General features: G+C 42.1%; 1 protein-coding gene across 5 annotated transcripts in view; it reads left to right on the top strand.

Annotated features, from left to right (window-relative positions):
- The window catches only part of BANP (BTG3 associated nuclear protein), a 359699-nt gene extending 339830 nt beyond the window's left edge, over nt 1-19869 (top strand). For all 5 annotated transcript variants that reach the window (XM_077288816.1, XM_077288817.1, XM_077288819.1 and 2 more), the window contains 2 exons: nt 10456-10599; nt 17355-19869. In XM_077288816.1, coding sequence (XP_077144931.1) covers nt 10456-10599; nt 17355-17426 — 216 coding nt within the window. In that variant the 3' untranslated portion in view covers nt 17427-19869. The remainder of the gene's footprint in view (nt 1-10455; nt 10600-17354) is intronic.
- The last annotated feature ends 203 nt before the right edge of the window (nt 19870-20072 follow it).

Genomic DNA, 20072 nt, shown 5'->3' with positions numbered 1-20072 from the left:
ACAAACCATTATATGTACAGTAACATGTATGTGTCTCCGGAAAAACCTCTCCTACCGGCCCCTCCAAAGTGTTTCACTGCCAGAGGACAGATAGCGTTATACCAGACAGATTATACTGTTCGTTACTGGGGCCGATCATCTCAAGTCCAATACATGGAGTCAGAGAGTCACCACCGCATGTAGGAGGAACTGAAAATACCCCCAAATAATCACAGCTGGGACTCCCATTCACCTCTGCAATGCTTTTATGGTGGAGCTAAAGCAGATTTATTTCTTCACTCTACAGTGCAGAGTTTTCCCTTCTCATATATATATATATATATATCTAATATATAAAGCTGAATGTGTGTGTGTGTGTGTGTGTGTGTGTGTGTGTGTGTGTGTGTGTGTGTGTGTGTGTGTGTGTGTGTGTCCGGGATTGGCATCTGAACCGTCGCAGCTACAGGCACAAAATTTTGCACAGTCACACGCCTGGCCCCCAAGAGCTTCGAAGCTATGTTGTGAGGTGAAATTTTAACCCCGCGCTTTCCAATTCACCAAACAATTTTGCCCCTATCTACATAATGGGGAAAAAATGAAAGGAAAAGTGTTGGAGGCAAATTAACAGCTGCCAGATGTGAACAAGGGGGACTTAAAGAATGAGAGCGATGGCGCCAAAGAGTATATACTGTACAGTTGCTAAGGTGGGGCCCCAACATGGGATAATCACCACACCACCACGGGGATATGAACACACACACAAAATGCGCCACACACTACCACATGCTTGAACACATATACCACCCTCAGCGCACATTTCACCACACATACACCAACCTCGCCACATAAAAGTCGAAACACAAAAGTCGCCGCTCAAAACTCGCCACGCGCAAAACTCTCCACATGCAAAACTCGCCACACGTGCAAAACTCACCTCATGGAAAACTCGCCACACGCAAAACTTGCACACGCGGAAAAATTGCCACATGCACAAAAGTTGCAACACATGCAAAAGTTGCCTCACACAAAACTTGCACATACTCAAAAGGCACCACACATAGAACTCGCCACTCGCAAAACTCGCCATGCGCAAAACTTGCTGCACACAACTTGCTACACTAACCTGTCACATGCAACTCGACACAAAAAGTTGCTACACGCATGTCGCCACACAAAACTCATCTCACAAAAGTCGCTACATGCATGTCGCCACACGCAACTCAACACACACAACTTGACACACGAAACTCGCCCTAAAACACACACAAGTCTGGTATTATCCTTCAAAAATAAAAATCTGTTTAATAAGCAGACAAACTACAAGAGCAACAAATGTACCATATAGGAATCCGGCAGCTGTCAGTCACATGACCAGTCTATTATGTGTATGAGTGAGCTAATATATACTGCCAGGGGGTGGGCTTACTGTTGGCTGGGGATTTATCAGGCTGCCAATTTAGCTTACAAATACTGAGGTAAAAATACTGACCAAATAACGTGTGAACGAGGTCTAATACAGGAGGAGATGACATACAGATATATACTATATACAGGAGGAGATGACACACAGGTATATACTATTTACAGGGGAGATGACACACAGGTATATACTATATAGAGGAGGAGATGACATACAGGTACATACTACATACAGGAGCAGATTACCTACAGGTATATAGTATATACAGGAGGAGATGACATACAGGTATATGCTATGTATAGGAGGAGATGACATACAGGTATATACTATATACAGGAGGAGATGACACACAGATATATACTATATATAGGTGAGATGACAGACAGGTATATACTATATACAGGAGGAGATTACATACAGGTATATACTATATATAGGAGGAGATGACATACAGGTATATACTATATACAGGGGAGATGACACACAGCAGGTATATACTATATACAGGGGAGATGACATACAGGTATATACTATATACAGGAGATGACATACAGGTGTATACTATATATAAGGGAGATGACAAACATGTATATACTGAGGTGAAAATGAGAAGTGTGAGGTGAAAATGAAAAGGTGTGAGTGCAAAATGAGAGGAGTGAGGGAAAATAGTGGAGTGATCGGAAAATGACAGATGTGAGGTCAAAATGACAAGTGTTAGGGGGGAATGAGAGGAGTGAGGGGGAAAATAAGAGGAGTGAGGGGGAAAATGAGAGGTGTGAGGGAGAAAATGAGAGATGTGAGGGGGAAAATGAAAGATGTGATGGGGAAAATGAGAGGCGTGATGGGAAAATAAGAGAAGTGAGGTGCTATAACTAACCACAGATATTTACTATGCCCAGGCAACGCTGGGCTCTTCAGCTAGTATATATATATATATATATATATATATATATATATATATATATATATATATACAGTATATATACACACATACTAGATGGTAGCCCGATTCTAACGCATCGGGTATTCTAGAATATGTATGTAGTTTATTTAAGAGGATTTTAGAATAATACATTGAATACGCAGGATTCGGCCAACCGCGACCAATTAGCGAAGCGTGGTTTAAATTCCGCGCCAATTCGCGGCCGGACTGCGCCTGTCGCTGATTGATCGCGGCCGGCCACGTAGTATATAGCACAGCCCTGTAGTATATAACAGCCCATGTAGTAAATAGCACAGCCACGTAGTACATAGCACAGCCACTTAGTATATTGCACAGCCACGTAGTATATAGCACAGCCACGTAGTATATAGCACAGCCCACGGAGTATATAGCACAGCCACGTAGTTTTTAACACCGCCCACGGAGAATATAGCACAGCGCACGGAGTGCATAACAGCCCACAGAGCATATAACACAGCCACATAGTTTATAACAGCCCACGTAGCATATAACACAGCTTACGTAGTATATAACAGCCCACGCACGCAGTATATAACACAGCCCACGTAGTGTATAACACAGCCCACGTAGTGTATAACACAGCCCACGTAGTATATAGCACAGCCCACGTAGTATATCGCAAAGCCCACGTAGCATATAACAGCCCATGTAGTGTATAACACAGCCACGTAGTATATTGCACAGCCACTTAGTATATTGCACAGCCACGTAGTATATTGCACAGCCATGTAGTATATTGCACACCCACGTAGTATATTGCACACCCACGTAGTATATTGCACAGCCACGTAGTATATTGCACAGCCCATGTAGTATATTGCACAGCCCACGTAGTATATTGCACAGCCCACGTAGTATATAGCACAGCCCACGTAGTATATAGCACAGCCCACTCAGTATATAGCACAGCCCACGCAGTATATAACACAGCCCACGTAGTATATAGCAATGTGGGCATCATATCCCTGTTAAAAAAAAAAAAAAAAGAATTAAAGTAAAAAATAGTTATATACTCACCTTCCGTTGGCCCCCGGATCCAGGCGAAGCGTTTACCGATGCTCCTCGCGACGCTCCGGTCCCAAGAGTGCATTGCGGTCTCACGAGATGATGACTTAGCGGTCTCACGAGACCGCTACGTCATCATCTCGCGAGATTGCAATGCATGGAGCGGTCACCGGAGCGTCGCGAGGAGCGGGAAAGGCCTGTTCTGGATCCGAGGGGCCGACGGACGGTGAGAATATAACTATTTTTAATTTTTTTATTATTTTTAACATTAGATCTTTTTACTATTGATGCTGCATAGGCAGCATCAATAGTAAAAAGTTGGTCACACAGGGTTAATAGCAGCGTTAACGGAGTGCGTTACACCGCGGCATAACGCGGTCCGCTAACGCTGCCATTAACCCTGTGTGAGCGCTGACTGCGGGGAGTATGGAGGGGCACTGACTGCGGGGAGTAAGGACCGGCCATTTTGCCGCCGGACTGTTCCTGTCGCTGATTGGTCGTGGCTGTTTTGCCGCGACCAGTCAGCGACTTGGGATTTCCGTGACAGACAGACAGACAGAAGGACAGAAAGACGGAAGTGACCCTTAGACAATTATATAGTAAATAGATATACATATATATAGACAGGGATATTAACAGACGAGCCTGCCCTAGGACACCTCAGGCCACTCTCCTTCATATCGTGCTCATTAATTTTCATTACAGAAACACTCTGGTAATATATATCAGGTATCCGCACCGTAAAGGAGACGTATAGAAAAACATCTTTATACAGCTCTTTCCCCCTGCTGCTGATTTATGGCAGGTCAGGGGACGGGGCTGATAATAGTTTACACAGAGGGTCACCACCCACTTGATGTATGGATGTGACCGCGCGCACACATTTTGGATCTGCTATAATGGAGTTAAATATTATTAATGAGAGCTTTCCCAGACAGATACGATGACGACTTCTAAGCTTGACTATAACGCTCCCCTGTGGGTTACAAATCTCACTGTCTTCCTAACCAGCTTCCTCTTCATTCCTTCCTCACCAAGTCACCATGACCTTGTATATGAATACTGTTCTACTTGGAACTTTCATTATGGACAGTCTGACATAATGGACAGTCTGACATAAGTGACAGATAGCAAATCTTCGATTTATTGATCCAATTTGCAGATCTGCCATGTTTTTTGATAAGTTACGGTATATCTTTGTCACTAGAGGAGTTACAGTATATACGAGATGACTATAGAAAGGGGTTGATCACATAGATGCATTCAGTATAACATCCTCTCTCTGGTCATCACTTATGTGTCTCTAATACGTAGACGTTTTCCAACGTCTTTTTGGCTTTACTGCACGTGATTGACTTCTGCTCCATTCACTTGGACCTGATAGAACGGCTCAGTCAGTCCCATAGAGGTAAAGAGAATGGAGGTCACAACACCTGGATCCACACACGGGACTTCTCAGGATTGGTGGAGCTCCCAGTGGGACCCACAGTGATCATACATTTGTCATCGATACTGTGGATTGGTGATAAGAATACTTAAAGGGAAAATCTCTAAAGGAGTCTGTCTGATGGTCAGTTTCCCTCAGTAGTCTCCATCTTGCTTCATCTCACAGACATATCGCTCAGGGTATGGGGCCCAGAATGAGGAAATGCGAAGGGATGGACGGGATGCCACCTGTATAAGATTGTCCCCTTTAATTTTCTGTTGGCTTCAGCATTTTTAAATGCATGACATTCCCAGAATCTAACCTGAACCTCTGGTTTTTCCATTGAGCTCTTCATTCATCAACTCTTAACAATTCCAAAGTTAATGCAGTTGTTTAATTTTCTTGCAAGCAACATAAGGCGTCAGGAGTCTCCTGAAATTGTTAATATACTTAGAAGAGGGTTCTCAAAATGCAGAAAATCAATAGACAAATAAAGACCATTGTGACCCCCGTGATAACACCAAGTTCCCTGAACCTAAAATGGCATGTTTTCCATCCGACTGTAAAATGTCGCCGTATTATTGTGCTCTGCCTCACGAAAGCTAGGCGACACAACATCTTCACACTTTCCAAAAGGCAAACATTTGTCTGATAATCTCCACAAATCTGATCAACGAACACTGCATCCAACCTAGGAGACAAGTCACCAGAAGGACAATCTGCCTTGATGTGATGCCCAGCCGGTTAATTGTAAGAAGATGCTATAGTTAATCTCAAACAGATTTCCTTCTTGCACATTTGGTAACCTGGCAAAAAACTCACTAAATCCTTCCACATAATATTATGGCCTCGGATTTACTTATATCTCAGCTGCTTGCCTGGTCCTTATACAAAGAGCTGGATGACCTAGCAGAACGTTTCTGACACAGGGTCACAATCTTTAGGCCAAGCGAGGATCTTGTGTGGGGGGCACAACGGTAACATTTTGTGCAGATGATGCCTTGGCTCCCCAGCCAATCCTGAGGTCAGCCCAGTGAATGTAAATGGATCTCGCTGGTGGACAGAAAGGTCCTTGGTGGCTGCAGTGATTCAGTGTCTGCAGCCAGACAGCGGCGTGTGACTCAGAGCGGCTCTAAACACGGTGTGGTTTCTCCTGAACACCAGTCTGCGATGTGTCACATTCTGCCTCACAAAGAATGCTCTTCTGGCCTCGACCGATGGATAATCCACTTCATAAATAGACCTAACATATACTCAACTGCTCAACTGGAAATTCCTTTTCCAGATATTGGTAATGATCTCAGATTACAAGCGCTGGCACTAGATACAGAGGTTTTTTTTTTCTTAAATGAAAGGCTTATCTGTGCAGGAACAGTTAAGAATTTCTGTAATCCTTGAACTGGTTAAAAAATGTGCGTATTGACTAATTTCTCCTAAATGTGACCATATGCCAGTGGTACATTGAGCGTTTCCAGATTAGCTATACATGTGTCGTTATGAGCAAATATTAGTGAGTCACTAAACAATGTGATCACAGCCATAACCTCGAATATAACCCTAATATTCCTCGAATATAACCCTAATATTGTACCAGGCACGAGGTATGGGCTCTTTTCTGTTCTATCTACAATAATCCCAATTGTAGGCAGCTCTGAGACCAGCTGCACAATGTAAGGTGAAGGTGGGACATATGATAGACGCTTCTACAACCCCAGTTCTAAAAAAGTTGTGACGCTGTATAAAATGTAAAGAAGACTCCAAGACTGCGGATCATTCCACAACAGACAAGAATGGGCACGGTTCCTACTCCAACAATTGTCTCCTCACTTCCCATCCGTTTATAGACTGTTGTATAGAAAAGAAGGAAAATGTTCACTATTCACGATCTGTGTTCCCTAAAATAAGGCGATGAGACACTTCCAGATCATGGCATCCTTGTTTACTTTATACACAGCGGACCAACTTTTTTGAAATTGGGGTTGCATTACACTGGGACCTAAACACTTCTTGGTGTTGCCTCTACACTTATGCACTTGCAAACATTACTATTTTATAATTCTTTGTTTTGTTTGAGGCACTTTATTTTTTAGGAGCAAATCCTTAAAAAAAATGTAAGAACTCTTCCACTTTACTCTCAATCACAGGATAAAATACATATCTAACATACATATTCAGTTGTTCATCTGAAAAGATCATACTCCCATTTAACCGGGAAACATTTACTGTAAAAAATAATAATGTTGATTACTAAAGAAGTAGAAGTAAAATGAGTGATTCCGCTGAAAATCACACCGCCCTGTTCTGTAAGACGAAGCGAAGGATTAGCCTTGGGATGGGAATGTTGACTTGATTCTGGGCGAAACATTTGCTTAGATTGATGGAAATCAAATACTGAACAGATTCCTTTTTTTCAGATTTCTAAAGTAGATGATATTACACCATTATTATTTTATCATGTTTTCTCAGTTGTAATTCTGCCAATAGATTTCCCCCTGCACACCGCGTCCCAGCAGTCCATGGTCAGAAGATCTTACTTTTCTCACTGGCTGGAAACTAGGGAAGGTCTGACTCAGCCATTAATGATTTTCTACAGAACATCCCGGCCTTTCCTGTTGGGGTTCAGTAGTTATGAGGTCCACATCTTAGCTTGGCGTAACATACATATATATTACACATACCATAGAAGAAAAGCAGGACAAAGGCACAGCTGTATGACCTCGGGTTGATAAACCTGCACATACACCAGGGATTAAGGGTGCCACTTCCAAAGAAAAATAATCTGTATGTCCATATAAAGGAAAGCAGATTGGCACATACCGTCCCGTGCAAAAAAATCCTTTATTGTGGAATCATCATACCAACAGCAGGCAGATATAACAGTGGAAAAAATACAGACAACGATCGTTTCACGCTTACATTGCGCTTCAACAGGTCATTGACCTCGTGATCTGTTGAAGCGCAATGTAAGCGTGAAACAATTATCGTCTGTATTTGCTCCACTGTTTTATCTGCCTGCTGTTGGTATGATGATGCCACAATAAAGGATTTTGTTGCACAGGACGGTATGTGCCAATCCGCTTTCTTGTATATCGTCATACATATACATTAGGTGCTGAAAACTGAGTATTATAAGCATGTGTGTGATATTGAGGTGGGAGCCACAGATCCTCTGCGTGATATCCAACAAGTCAGAAAAATGAGGTGAACTGAGAGTCTCCAGCACAGAGGCCAACAATTTCCAGGAAAATGACTTAAAGTTAAAATACCCATGACTTGAAAAGGCCTAGTCCATGTTCTCTTAATGTGAGATGGCCCCTGGATACAGCATCATAAGGACATTCTTAGAGAACAGAGGGGTTTTCACACTCACATCTTCACATTCTACCGTACTATCTCCTTCGCATCCCTTGTAGGACAGAAGAGTGGTGTAGGACAGTAGGACCTGTATTTTTTCTCCATATTTGATAATGTTGAATACTATTCCACTTTCTCCTCAACAATGATGGAGTACAGTTATGTTAGGCTCCGTCTTCCATATCGTGCCCCCCACAGTAGCCAAATGAATTACCTTGCTGGGACGGCTAACTCCAGTAACTCGTAGAAAGTAATTTTAATTTTGGGCTGGTACTTCCACTTGGTGGGTGCTTTGGGGTCATGTCCCATAAGTTTCCTCTGTTTCTTCTTATTTCGTTGTGTAATATGAACGCTGGTTTTTCAGCCAGAAGGGACAGATCACCTACCATTCCTCATCACCTACTCAGAGCAGTTAATCTGTTTCAGATGCTTCTGGTGAAAACCAAGAGAAAACATTTCACGCAGTCCTGTGATTCCTTTCCTAAATCAGTCTTCTTCAGGCGTAATCGCTTCACTTGTTATTCTGCCTCACCAGCCAGGAGTCCGTACGAAATTAGAAAGTAGGAATGATACTTTGGAAGAAAAATTAGCCTTTTTCAATATTTGGGTTGAGTAAAGGCTGTGGTTCTATCTTATTGGATTAAGCATGAAATTCTGTGCTGGAGTCGCTCCATCTTCCAGAGTAAATATCCTATGATATAAATCTATGGATTAAGCTTAAATTAATATTAGATTTTTTTTTTTTAATACGTAATGGTTTTATGAGCCAGGTTATGTGTGTGTCTGCAGTAGGGAAATAAATTGTCGGATCATTTGCAGGAAGTATATTGGTACATTATTTGTTTTTGTGAAACATGCTTTTTTTAACAATACCATTACTACAGAGTGTAAGTATACAAGCTTGGAGCATCCAGAGACAGTCATCATAAAGGACTTCTGCTTAAGCGCCATCTGCTCTGAGACTGCAGACCAAAAGAACTGGTCAGTAATGGTCGCCAATCTCCAGCCCATGAGATACTGTGTCCAGTGATGTCCGTGGGATCAGAGGTGACAGAGGACACCACCTCACTCCGACTATTGCCATAAAAGACAGGCATAAAGGAATTGGGAGTGGTAGCATCGGGCTAAATTCTCACCTTGTGTCATCCCCACAACAATGCGTTTTGGCCCCTAGTTATAATGGGGTCACACCAGCACATGGCGGGCTTATTCACTTGCTGGATATACTTTCCATTTAAATATGAATTATGCCTGCATGTTTGTATTATGACATCAGTGCGCACCCGCTGACCTGCACACATCAATCAAGCAACAATTTGGTGCAGTTGTAGCAATAGGGGCCTGAAGAGAAGACGCGGGGGGCCGCTGTTTATCTTATATTAAATACTTGCACTAGGAATGTTCAGTAGCGAGTCAGGACGCTGCCGCGCTCCAAGCCAAACACATATGGAGCTGGCAGAGACTTTTGATAATGAGTCAATACAAATGTTTGAACTTTTCATTCCCTGCAAAATATATTTTATGTCCAAGCTTTTTTTTCTATAAATGACTCCTTTCCACTATTATTTGCCTCCATCCCGGTGATAATGTCCTTTTGTCTCCATACACTTTTAGATAGTCTTCACTCACTTCTAGTATTCTGCTTTGTTGCTTCGTTATATTTGTGCAATCATTTCTTGTGAAGGTGACATCTGGAAAACTGAATTATGCCAAAGGATAAAAGTGGCCATCGAGCCCAACCCCAAAAGTCGTAGGTTATGACCGTTTAATACCTTTTTACCCCTTAGAAAGCATCCACCATAAGGAACTTCTCCCGTAGTTGGTTCATGCTTTTCCGATCAGATTTTAATCAGCGGTTCCTATCTATTCTTTTTTGAATGTTTTTCCATCATTTTTCTCAGTTGCAAGACGTAACCTTTGATTGAAGTAAAGAATCCTGGATTTGTCATATTTTATGGGACACCAAGGGTTATGTTTTGGCTGTGTGCTCCAGCAGCTCGGCATACACATGCCACTCAATGTTTCCTGGCCATTTCAGAAGGCTCAGCGGTTGTCTGCTCAGGAATTCCTCCCCTGTAATCATTACTGCGGTATGCTTATTTGGCTGGCACGGAGTATACAATGGTCTTCTGGAGCCTCTCCTAAATTCCTGCTTTACCTCTTCAGCGCTGGAATGAATCAGCAGCGGGCATGGGGCAGATGGACCCTCATCCTCCAGTCCAGAACAGAAAGCCATAAGTTCATCCAATAATATGATCTAGAATAATGGCTGGTACTTTGTATTTAACAATCTCTCACTCGTTTCAGGTTCTCCAGGGAGCACAACTCATCGCTGTTGCTTCTGCTGACCCAGCGTCTGACAGCGTCAATGGCTCCCCCCTTCAAGCCAATGATATCCAGGTCCAGTATGTCCAACTTGCTCCAGTTAGTGAGACTTCGGCAACAGATCAGGTATGTACCTGCCCAGAATGTATGATATCTGCTTCATACCAGGGGTTAATTTGTCTCTGAAGGAGTATGGTACAACTGGGCATTTACTGCCGCCTACCCTCAGTGCACGACTACAGTGCTATCTGTTTATCTGTCTATACCGGAAACATTGAAACAGAGAGAAGTCTTCATGTCTTCTGCCGACCCCTCTACATCCATTGCAGCTTACTCTGGTAATATAGGAGGGTCATAAAAGGCCTGGAGAGACATCACATGGCCTGAACATTGTGATTAATATATGATGAGGGAAGTCCTGAGTGACATGGGGGGCTCACTGCATAGAACTGTCTCTCAGTTTTGGGCAATCCTTGGGACCCTTCTGGGACAATTCTCTGGGTTACGACACCAGTTACCTGGGTATCACATTGGCCAGTTTACTACACTCGTGAAGCTGACGAGTGATGAAAAGAAAGACACAGATCTTTCTGAGCGATTCCTGCCCTGAGCAATTTCTATTACAGCATTTTATCTTCATTTATCTAGTACAGCATCACACAGAAAATCCATTTCCTATAGGTGTCAATCCATTAACTATAGGTGCTGCCCTGGTGATCAGCTGATTAATGACGTCCAGATCCCCTATATACATGAGATGACCTCTTTAAAGGATAAATACCAGACTTTTAACATGCAAAAATGTGTTCTTCATGTCCTAATACTTAGGAGTGCACTTAGTGCCTGAAATGAGCTCCTCTCCGTAACAGTTCCTATAGGACCCCGTCTTGCGCCCTGGCCGGTTACTATTTACACCTATTAGGTATAATAATAATCTTTATTTTTATATAGCCCTAACATATTCCGCAGCGCTTTACAGTTTGCACACATCATCATCACTGTCCCCAATGGGGCTTACAACCTAAATTCCCTATCAGTATGTCTTTGGAATGTGGGAGGAAACTGGAGAATCCGGAGGAAACCCACACAAACGCGGGGAAAACATACAGACTCCTTGCAGATGTCCTTGCGAGACGCGGCCCCACCATGGCATTTCAAATACCTGTGCCCCAATCTCTGTACGTGTGACAAACATCAGCTGTGATCATGGCACCCGATTCATTGTCTGTGCTTAGGGGTCGGGGTCTTGTTTCTCTAACTGCCCCTGCAATTCTTTCTTCCTATCTTTTGCTCCTGAGTTTTAGAGAGGAATCACTTTTACATTCTTTGTTGACCACACAAGGTTTTTTTAAGCTGAATTATATCTGTAAATGGCACAGTTTTGGGGATTCATGCCCTATAAAGGTATGTTGGGTTTTTTGTTGTTTTTGGGAGGGGGGGTAGAGGGAAACTTGAGAGAGGAGCATGAAGATAAAACACTTTCACTCTTCTTGCGGTATGACTGATCCGCTGAGCCCCCTGTACATTTATACACAGCGTGTGGTCCAGCTGTCCCCTTTCCTTTGGTAGAGTATAGTGTGATGTCCTATACGGAGGGAGGTTTACAGTAAAAGACTGTATCCCGCATAACAACTACACTTTTTATAAGCTGTTCGATATTTTGATGCTGATGATGAGCTTCCCCCACCCTAAACCATACAGCAATGGGGAATGATATTGAGCTACTCATTATTATTAGGAGATCACATATACTCTGGTGAGAAGTATTCCTGATATCAGACGGATCAATCAGGAGAGTAAGGGGAAGCGAGTAATACTGGGCCCTTAATCGTATCAGATGTTCATTTGTCTGATCAGAATATTCAGAATCAGAATAACACAGAAAACCTCCTCATGGGATTTGATATTTTAATGCATAGGACTACACAATAGCGTGAATAACACAAAGATAAAATTATAGTAAAAAGGTGTACAGTTTATTGGTACATACAATTAAAAATATGTAAAATTGTGGGGAGCAATACACAGAAGGAATATAAGAAAGTTCTCGACAAACGCATTCATTAAATGTATAAATAAGGGGGGCTCAAGGCTATGTTCTCATTACATCAATTATATATGAGATGAAAGATAGCCTTAAATCAATCAATAAATGTACACAGTGCCTTGCGAACATATTCGGCCCCCTGGAACTTTTCAACCTTTTCCCACATATCATGCTTCAAACATAAAGATACCAAATGTAAATTTTTGGTGAAGAATCACCAATAAGTGGAAAACAATTGAGAAGTTGAACGAAATTTATTGGTTATTTTAAATTTTCATGGAAATTCAAAAACTGAAAAGTGGGGAGTACAATATTATTTGTCCCCTTTACTTTCAGTGTTCAAACTCAGTCCAGAAGTTCATTGTGGATCTCTGAATGATCCAATGTTGTCCTAAATGCATAATGATGATAAATATAATCCACTTGTGTGTAATCAAGTCTCCGTATAAATGCACCTGCTCTGTGATAGTCTCAGGGTTCTGTTTGAAGCACAGAGAGCATCATGAAGACCAAGGAACACAACAGGCAGGTTCGTGATACTGTTGTGGAGAAGTTTAAAGCCGGATTTGGATACAAAATGATTTCCAAAACTTTAAACATCCCAAGGAGCACTGTGCAAGCGATCATATTGAAATGGAAGGAGTGTCATAACACTGCAAATCTACCAAGACCCGGCCGTCCTTCTAAAGTTTCATCTCAAACAAGAAGACTGATCAGAGATGCAGCCAAGAGGCCCATGATCACTCCGGATGAACTGCAGAGATCTACAGCTGAGGTGGGACAGTCTGTCCATAGGACAACAATCAGTCGTACACTGCACAAATCTTGCCTTTATGGAAGAGTGGCAAGAAGAAAGCCATTTCTCAAAGATATCGATAAAAAGTGTTGTTTAAAGTTTGCAACAAGCCACCTGGGAGACACACCAAACATGTGGAAGAAGGTGCTCTGGTCAGATGAAACCAAAATCAAATATTTTGGCAACAATGCCAAACGATATGTTTGGCGTAAAGGCAACACAGCTCATCACCCTGAACACACCATCCCCACTGTCAAACATGGTGGTGGCAGTATCATGGTTTGGGCCTGCTTTTCTTCAGCAGGGACAGGGAAGATGGTTAAAATTGATGGGATTTTTTTCTCTCTTTTTCCTATAGATTGTAAGCTTGCGAGCAGGGCCCTCACTCCTATTGGTATCTATTTTGAACTGTGATTTTTGTTATGCTGTAATGTCTATTGTCTGTACAAATGCCCTCTATAATTTGTAAAGCGCTGTGGAATATGTTGGCGCTATATAAATAAAATTATTAGTATTGATGGAGCCAAATACAGGACCATTCTTGAAGAAAACCTGTTGGAGTCTGCAAAAGACCTGAGACTGGGACGGAGATTTGTCTTCCAACAAGACAATGATCCCAAACATAAAGCAAAATCTACAATGGAATGGTTCACAAATAAACGTATCCAGGTGTTAGAATGGCCAAGTCAAAGTCCAGACCTCAATCCAATCAAGAATCTGTGGAAAGAGCTGAAAACTGCTGTTCACAACGATCTTCATCAAACCTCACTGAGCTCGAGCTGTTTGCCAAGGAAGAATGGGCAAGAATTTCAGTCTCTCGATGTACAAAACTGATAGAGACAAACCCCAAGCGACTTGTAATCACAGCAAAAGGTGGCGCAACAAAGTATAAAGTTAAAAGGGCTGAATAATATTGCACGCCCCACTTTTCAGTTTTTGAATTTCCACAAAAATGTAAAATAACCAATAAATTTTCGTTCAACTTCACAATTGTGTTCCACTTGTTGTTGATTCTTCACCAAAAATTTACATTTGGTATCTTTATGTTTGAAGCATGATATGTGGAAAAGGGTTGAAAAGTTCCAGGGAGCCGAATACTTTTGTAAGGCACTTTAAATACATGCTAAGGGCGAAACGTCCGGGGGTCCTTATTTTATGCTATTTTTCTTCCACATGGTCTGTTGTTCTTGTGATTTGTATATGCAGCGTATCTATGGTTATTCACCCTAATGTGTAGTCATATATATAGTTCTGTGAATATCCATTTATATCAAATAAGATACATTTTCTTGTATTTGGGTGTATTTCTCTATTTTAATGAATAGGAATCACATGGAATTTGAAACAAAAAAATCTGGAATGTAGATGTTTAATTCCGGAGGACTGGAGCATATATTCATCTCCCGCAGCTCAGGTATAGAATAACCACCCCAAACCTGCCGCTCTGCGGGGTTACTCATAAAGGTTTTATCAATGCCAGCAATGACTTTGATGATGACAAGACCTGGACTCTTCAGTTTCTGTATTTAATTTTAAACACCTTCTATTCCCCAAAAAATAAATTCAAGTAAAAGCAAACATCCTCCAAGAATGTGCAGGGACTCCCGGCACTGAGCCTGACCTGCCGGCCATGTGCTTTTCCCTTATAGTTGAACTTGAGGCTCTTATTATATTGTCAGACAAGTCCGGGGAGTACACGGCCATTACTAAAGGTAAGAGTACACTTCTGTGTCCAGGAAGGTGGTGAATCCCAGGACCCTGAGCCGTGCGGTGTTCAGACATCACCCAGCCAGAAACTCCTAAGGATGCGGTCAGGGATCGCTGACCTGACAGCCCTCCTTCAGCACGTCTCAGAATAATGAATGCTTTATTAATCACAAAGTTACCAGCGTCAATGTCCAATGACTCCTATAATGATTAATCCCCAGGTAAGGCTCTTTCTGCCTAAAACTTGTCACCTGAGGGTAAATAACTGTTATCCAGTGAGAAATGACTACAACCCCTGGCAAAAATGGTGGAATCACCAGCCTTGGAGGATGTTAATTCAGTTGTTTAATTTTGTAGAAAAAAAGCAGATCACATACATGGTACAAAACTAAAGTCATTTCACATGGCAACTTTCTGGCTTTAAGAAACACTAAAAGAAATCAAGAACAAAAAATGTGCTAGTCAGTAATGGTTACTTTTTTAACCAAGCATAGGGGAAAAATTATGGAGTCACTGAATTCTGAGGAAAAAATTATGGAATCATGAAAAACAAACAAACACCCCTCCAACACATCACTAGTATTTTGTTGCACCACCTCTGGCTTCTCTAACAGCTTGCAGGCTCTGAGGCCTGGACTTAATGAGTGTCACACAGGACTCTTCATCAATCTGGCTCCAACTTTCTCTGGTTGCTGTTGCCAGATCAGCTTTGCAGGTAGGAGCCTTGTCATGGACCATTTTCTCCAACTTCCACCAAAGATTTTCAATTGGATTGAGATGCGGACTATTTGCAGGCCATGACATTGACCTTATGTGTCTTTTATCAAGGAATGTTTGCACAGTTTTTGCTCTATGGAAGGATGCATTATCATCTTGAAAAATGATTTCATCATCCCCAAACATCCTTTCAATTGATGGGATAAGAAAAGTGTCCAAAATAACAACATAAACTTGTGCATTTATTGAAGATGTAATGACAGTCATCTCCCCAGTGCCTTTACCTGACATGCAGCCCCATCTCATCAATGACTGTGGAAATTTGCATGTTCTCTTCAGGCAGACATCTTTATAAATCTCATTGGGACGGCACCAAACAAAAGTTCCAGCATCATCACCTTGCCCAATGCAGATTCACGATTCATCACTGAATATGACTTTCATCCAGTTATCCACAGTCCATGATTGCTTTTCCTTAGCCCAGTGTAACCTTGTTTTTTTCTGTTTAGGTGTTAATGATGGCTTTCATTTAACTTTTTTGTATGTAAATCCCATTTCCTTTAGGCTGTTTCTTACAGTTAGGTCACAGACGTTGACTCCAGTTTCCTCCCATTCGTTACTCATTTGTTTTGTTGTGCATTTCCTATTTTGGAGACATATTGCTTGAAGTTCCCGGTCTTGACGCTTTGATGTCTTCCTTGGTCTACCAGTATGTTTGCCTTTAACAACCTTCCCATGTTGTTTGTATTTGTTCCAGATTTTAGACACAGCTGACTGTGAACAACCAACATCTTTTGCAACACTGCGTGATGATTTACCCTTTTTAAGAGTTTGATAATCCTCTCCTTTGTTTCAATTGACATCTCTCGTGTTGGAGCCATGATTCATGTCAGTCCACTTGGTGCAACAGCTCTCCAAGGTGTGATCACTCCTTTTTAGATGCAGACTAACGAGCAGATCTAATTTGATGCAGGTGTTAATTTTGGGTATGAAAATTTACAGGGTGATTCCATAATTTTTCCCCTATGCTTGGTTAAAAAAAGTAACCATTACTGACTAGCACATTTTTTGTTCTTGATTTCTTTTAGTGTTTCTTAAAGCCAGAAAGTTGCCATTTGAAATGACTTTAGTTTTGTGCCACGTCTGTGATCTGCTTTTTTCTACAAAATTAAACAACTGAATGAACATCCCCCAAGGCCGGTGATTCCATAATTTTTGCCAGGGGTTGTAATGTGATATTGTTCTGTACTCGCTCTATCAACATGTCTGGGATGATTATCTGGTCCACGACAAATACTAATATTTTACGTTATTTTTGTATTCCTACATCATTTGATATTGATCTTATCTACGGTTTATAACATTTGTTTTCACTGTACTATATATACCGCCAGAGGAACAGAAAGTTCCCCCATACCCAGCAAACCTCAACAGTGTGTGGGCTGCATCTCGCCTGGCAGATCCAGGCTTCCACCTAACAAGCATTCGTACATTTGCTCCCTGGTCCTTGCAGTGGTGAGGCACTGTCGTATTTGGGCGAGATCCTGTGTTATTGGGTTGTATACATTGCAGTCTGATTATAACATGATTACATTTGTGGATTTTTTTTTGCAGGCAGTGGAGCCTCTGCAATCTTCACTACAGCCAGAAATGCACATCGAACATGAATCTATTCAGATCCAGTGACCAGACGGACACAACCAGAACATTCTGCCAATGTGTGAGCTGCTGCCACGCAGTCATCTGACAGGACTAGATGAGACGCAGCCACAGAATTCTTGTCAATGATTTATTTTCTAATGATACAATTTTCTTATTTTTCTTCATGATTTCTCTCAAGGCGAGTTATTTTCTGTTACATAGTCGTTGGCCGCTCACAGTGTAATCCATCTCCAGCCGCGCTCTCCTCTCCTGAACAACCATGAAGATGTGACCTAATCACTACTGAACTCTTGCTGATGAATCCGCTCAGCCCAGCATTCTGGAGAGCAGAGACCAAACTAATGACATATACATGCATTCTGGATGGAAAAAGTTGCCCCCAAGGAGGCAGGGGAACCCTACAGCCTACCAGGACCCTGGGCACTCTCCCATGCACTTGTACTCCTTTGGTTTTTAGCTTGGAAATTGCCAGATCTGTGGATAAATGTTAAAGAGAATATCCAGGACTTTAGAAAAAAAGGTATATGGTAGCTAACAGAGACAACTTACCTGTCTGTTATACACCCTGCCGGGCATTGGCTGCTCCTGCCAGAGATTCAGCTACTCATTTGTCAACAGAACAGCAGTTTCTCTTCCGGTTGACAGGGCGCGATTGCTGGTGTCATGCTGATTGACAGCTGACTCCCGCTGCCCAATTGGGGGAATCCCGCTGTCAATCAGCATGACACCGGTAGTCCTGCCCTGTCAACCGGAAGAGAAACTGCTGCTCTGTTGACAGGGAGAGTAGCTGAATCTCTGGCAGAAGCAGTCAATGCCCAGCAAGGGTATAACAGGCAGGTAGTTACCTCTTGTAAGACACTTTATGCCTTTTTTTCTTTTAAGTGCTTCATATGCCCTTTAATGTTTCTGCCATAAGATTCACATGTGGTATGCAGTGTTCTTCCCTCATGTCTAAAATCTGGAAGGTCATCAATTTGTGGAAGTGAGAGGACCATTAAACCTACAATACCAACTGCCCTTCATAAACCCATAGGTAAATGTGGAGCATGCAATGTAATTCCCCAGCCAAGTGGTCACTTTGTCTGTAATCAATGGTAATTCTTGGACTGCCATGATAAATGTTGTGGTACTTTCATATAAAGGAGCTTATATTTTAGGTCTAGTGGTTCTTTCAAAGTTTCCACAAACCTCAAGAACATCAAAGGTTGTTAAAGATCTACTGAGTTGTACTCCATCCAAGATAGGATGACTTCCGAAGCATTTTCAGCCGCGTCGGAGGCTGATGATGTTACTGGTAGGAGTTTACCTAATAATATTTAGGAGGAATGATGTATTTATACTGGTAGGAGTTTGCCTAATAATATTTAGGAGGAATGATGTATTTAAAGTTATGATTTCTGTAACCTTGGAATAAAATGGTATAAGATTGGGAAAAAAAAACATGGCTGCTTTATTCCAAAGACGGCGCTGCTCCTGGCATAACAGCTCAGTTCCAGAAGTGCTCCCACAAAACTTTGTCTCCTAATCCTGTGTGTATGTAGTGTAAGTGCGGTAATTTACCCACCGATCGCCATCTGCTATAGTCCTCCTTGGATTCATAAGATGGCTATTCTGACTTGCCGGATCACACTGCGCTCTACATGTGAGGCGGACGTTATTCTTACAATATAAGCCTATAGGGCCTCGTTCTCAGCCTCGCTCTGACACTCCATAGACTTATATTGTCACATATAGAGCCAGTGTGAGCAATGTCACCCCCGAAGATGACAGAAGCAGAGCTGGAAACCGGGGAAGACGACAGTCGGGGAGTAACAGACCCCAGTTACACGGGATCGGGCAGTAAGTTGGTGGCAGCGCTTTCAGTAGAACAGGTTGAGCTGTAATACCAGACACAAGCCACAGACAAGAGGAGTGGTGTTTCTACTAGAACGTAGCCATGTTTTTTAGTCTCATTCTACACCTTTCACAAACCGATATAATACAATTAATTAGACTTTGAGTTGAGAAGGTTAAAAAAAATCTAAGAATGGGAGTTTAGTTTAGTTTTGTTTGTTTTTTTTAGAATTAGCGTCCGTGATCATTTCCGTATCATCTGATGACACATGTATAACAGACTAATCGTCGATGTACTCAGTCGGGCTAAGTACTGGTGACAGTGATGATGATCAATGAACATGAGTGTTTAATATACAGATGTAAGCTGTGCCTAATGCCAGTGTCATTAATGTATGTCTACAGCAATCCGATAATGTATAACGAGGAGCATCTGCAGCCTCCACCCGTCACCGATGCTTTGTATTATATGAAACGTCTTATTTTACAGGTGACTTTCCTTAGATCAAGACATGAAACCGCAGCCTCTGTATTAGGATACAAACCATTTGTATCTCACATCTGTGGTCACATTATCAATAATGCTTGGACATCAGGAGCCTTAATAAATATGTATTTATGAGCAATGTTATGAGCAATGTGTGGGAGTGACGTGATGTGTGGGCACCTCGCCAGCCCGGGCAGGAGGATCTCACCAGCAGGGGCTGGGTTCATTTCTGGGCACATGATAAAGCCAGCTGGCCAATGACCATGTCATCATGTTAGTATCACCGCAGGCGCCTTATTGTAAGAACTGCACATAGAGCCTTCACAAATGGTGAGGAGGGCATGAGCTGG

Source organism: Ranitomeya variabilis, chromosome 2, assembly GCF_051348905.1.
Source record: "Ranitomeya variabilis isolate aRanVar5 chromosome 2, aRanVar5.hap1, whole genome shotgun sequence".
NCBI lineage: Eukaryota > Metazoa > Chordata > Amphibia > Anura > Dendrobatidae > Ranitomeya > Ranitomeya variabilis.
The sequence above is the reverse complement of the archived record's forward strand: the minus strand, read 5'-3'. Positions and strand labels throughout refer to the sequence as shown.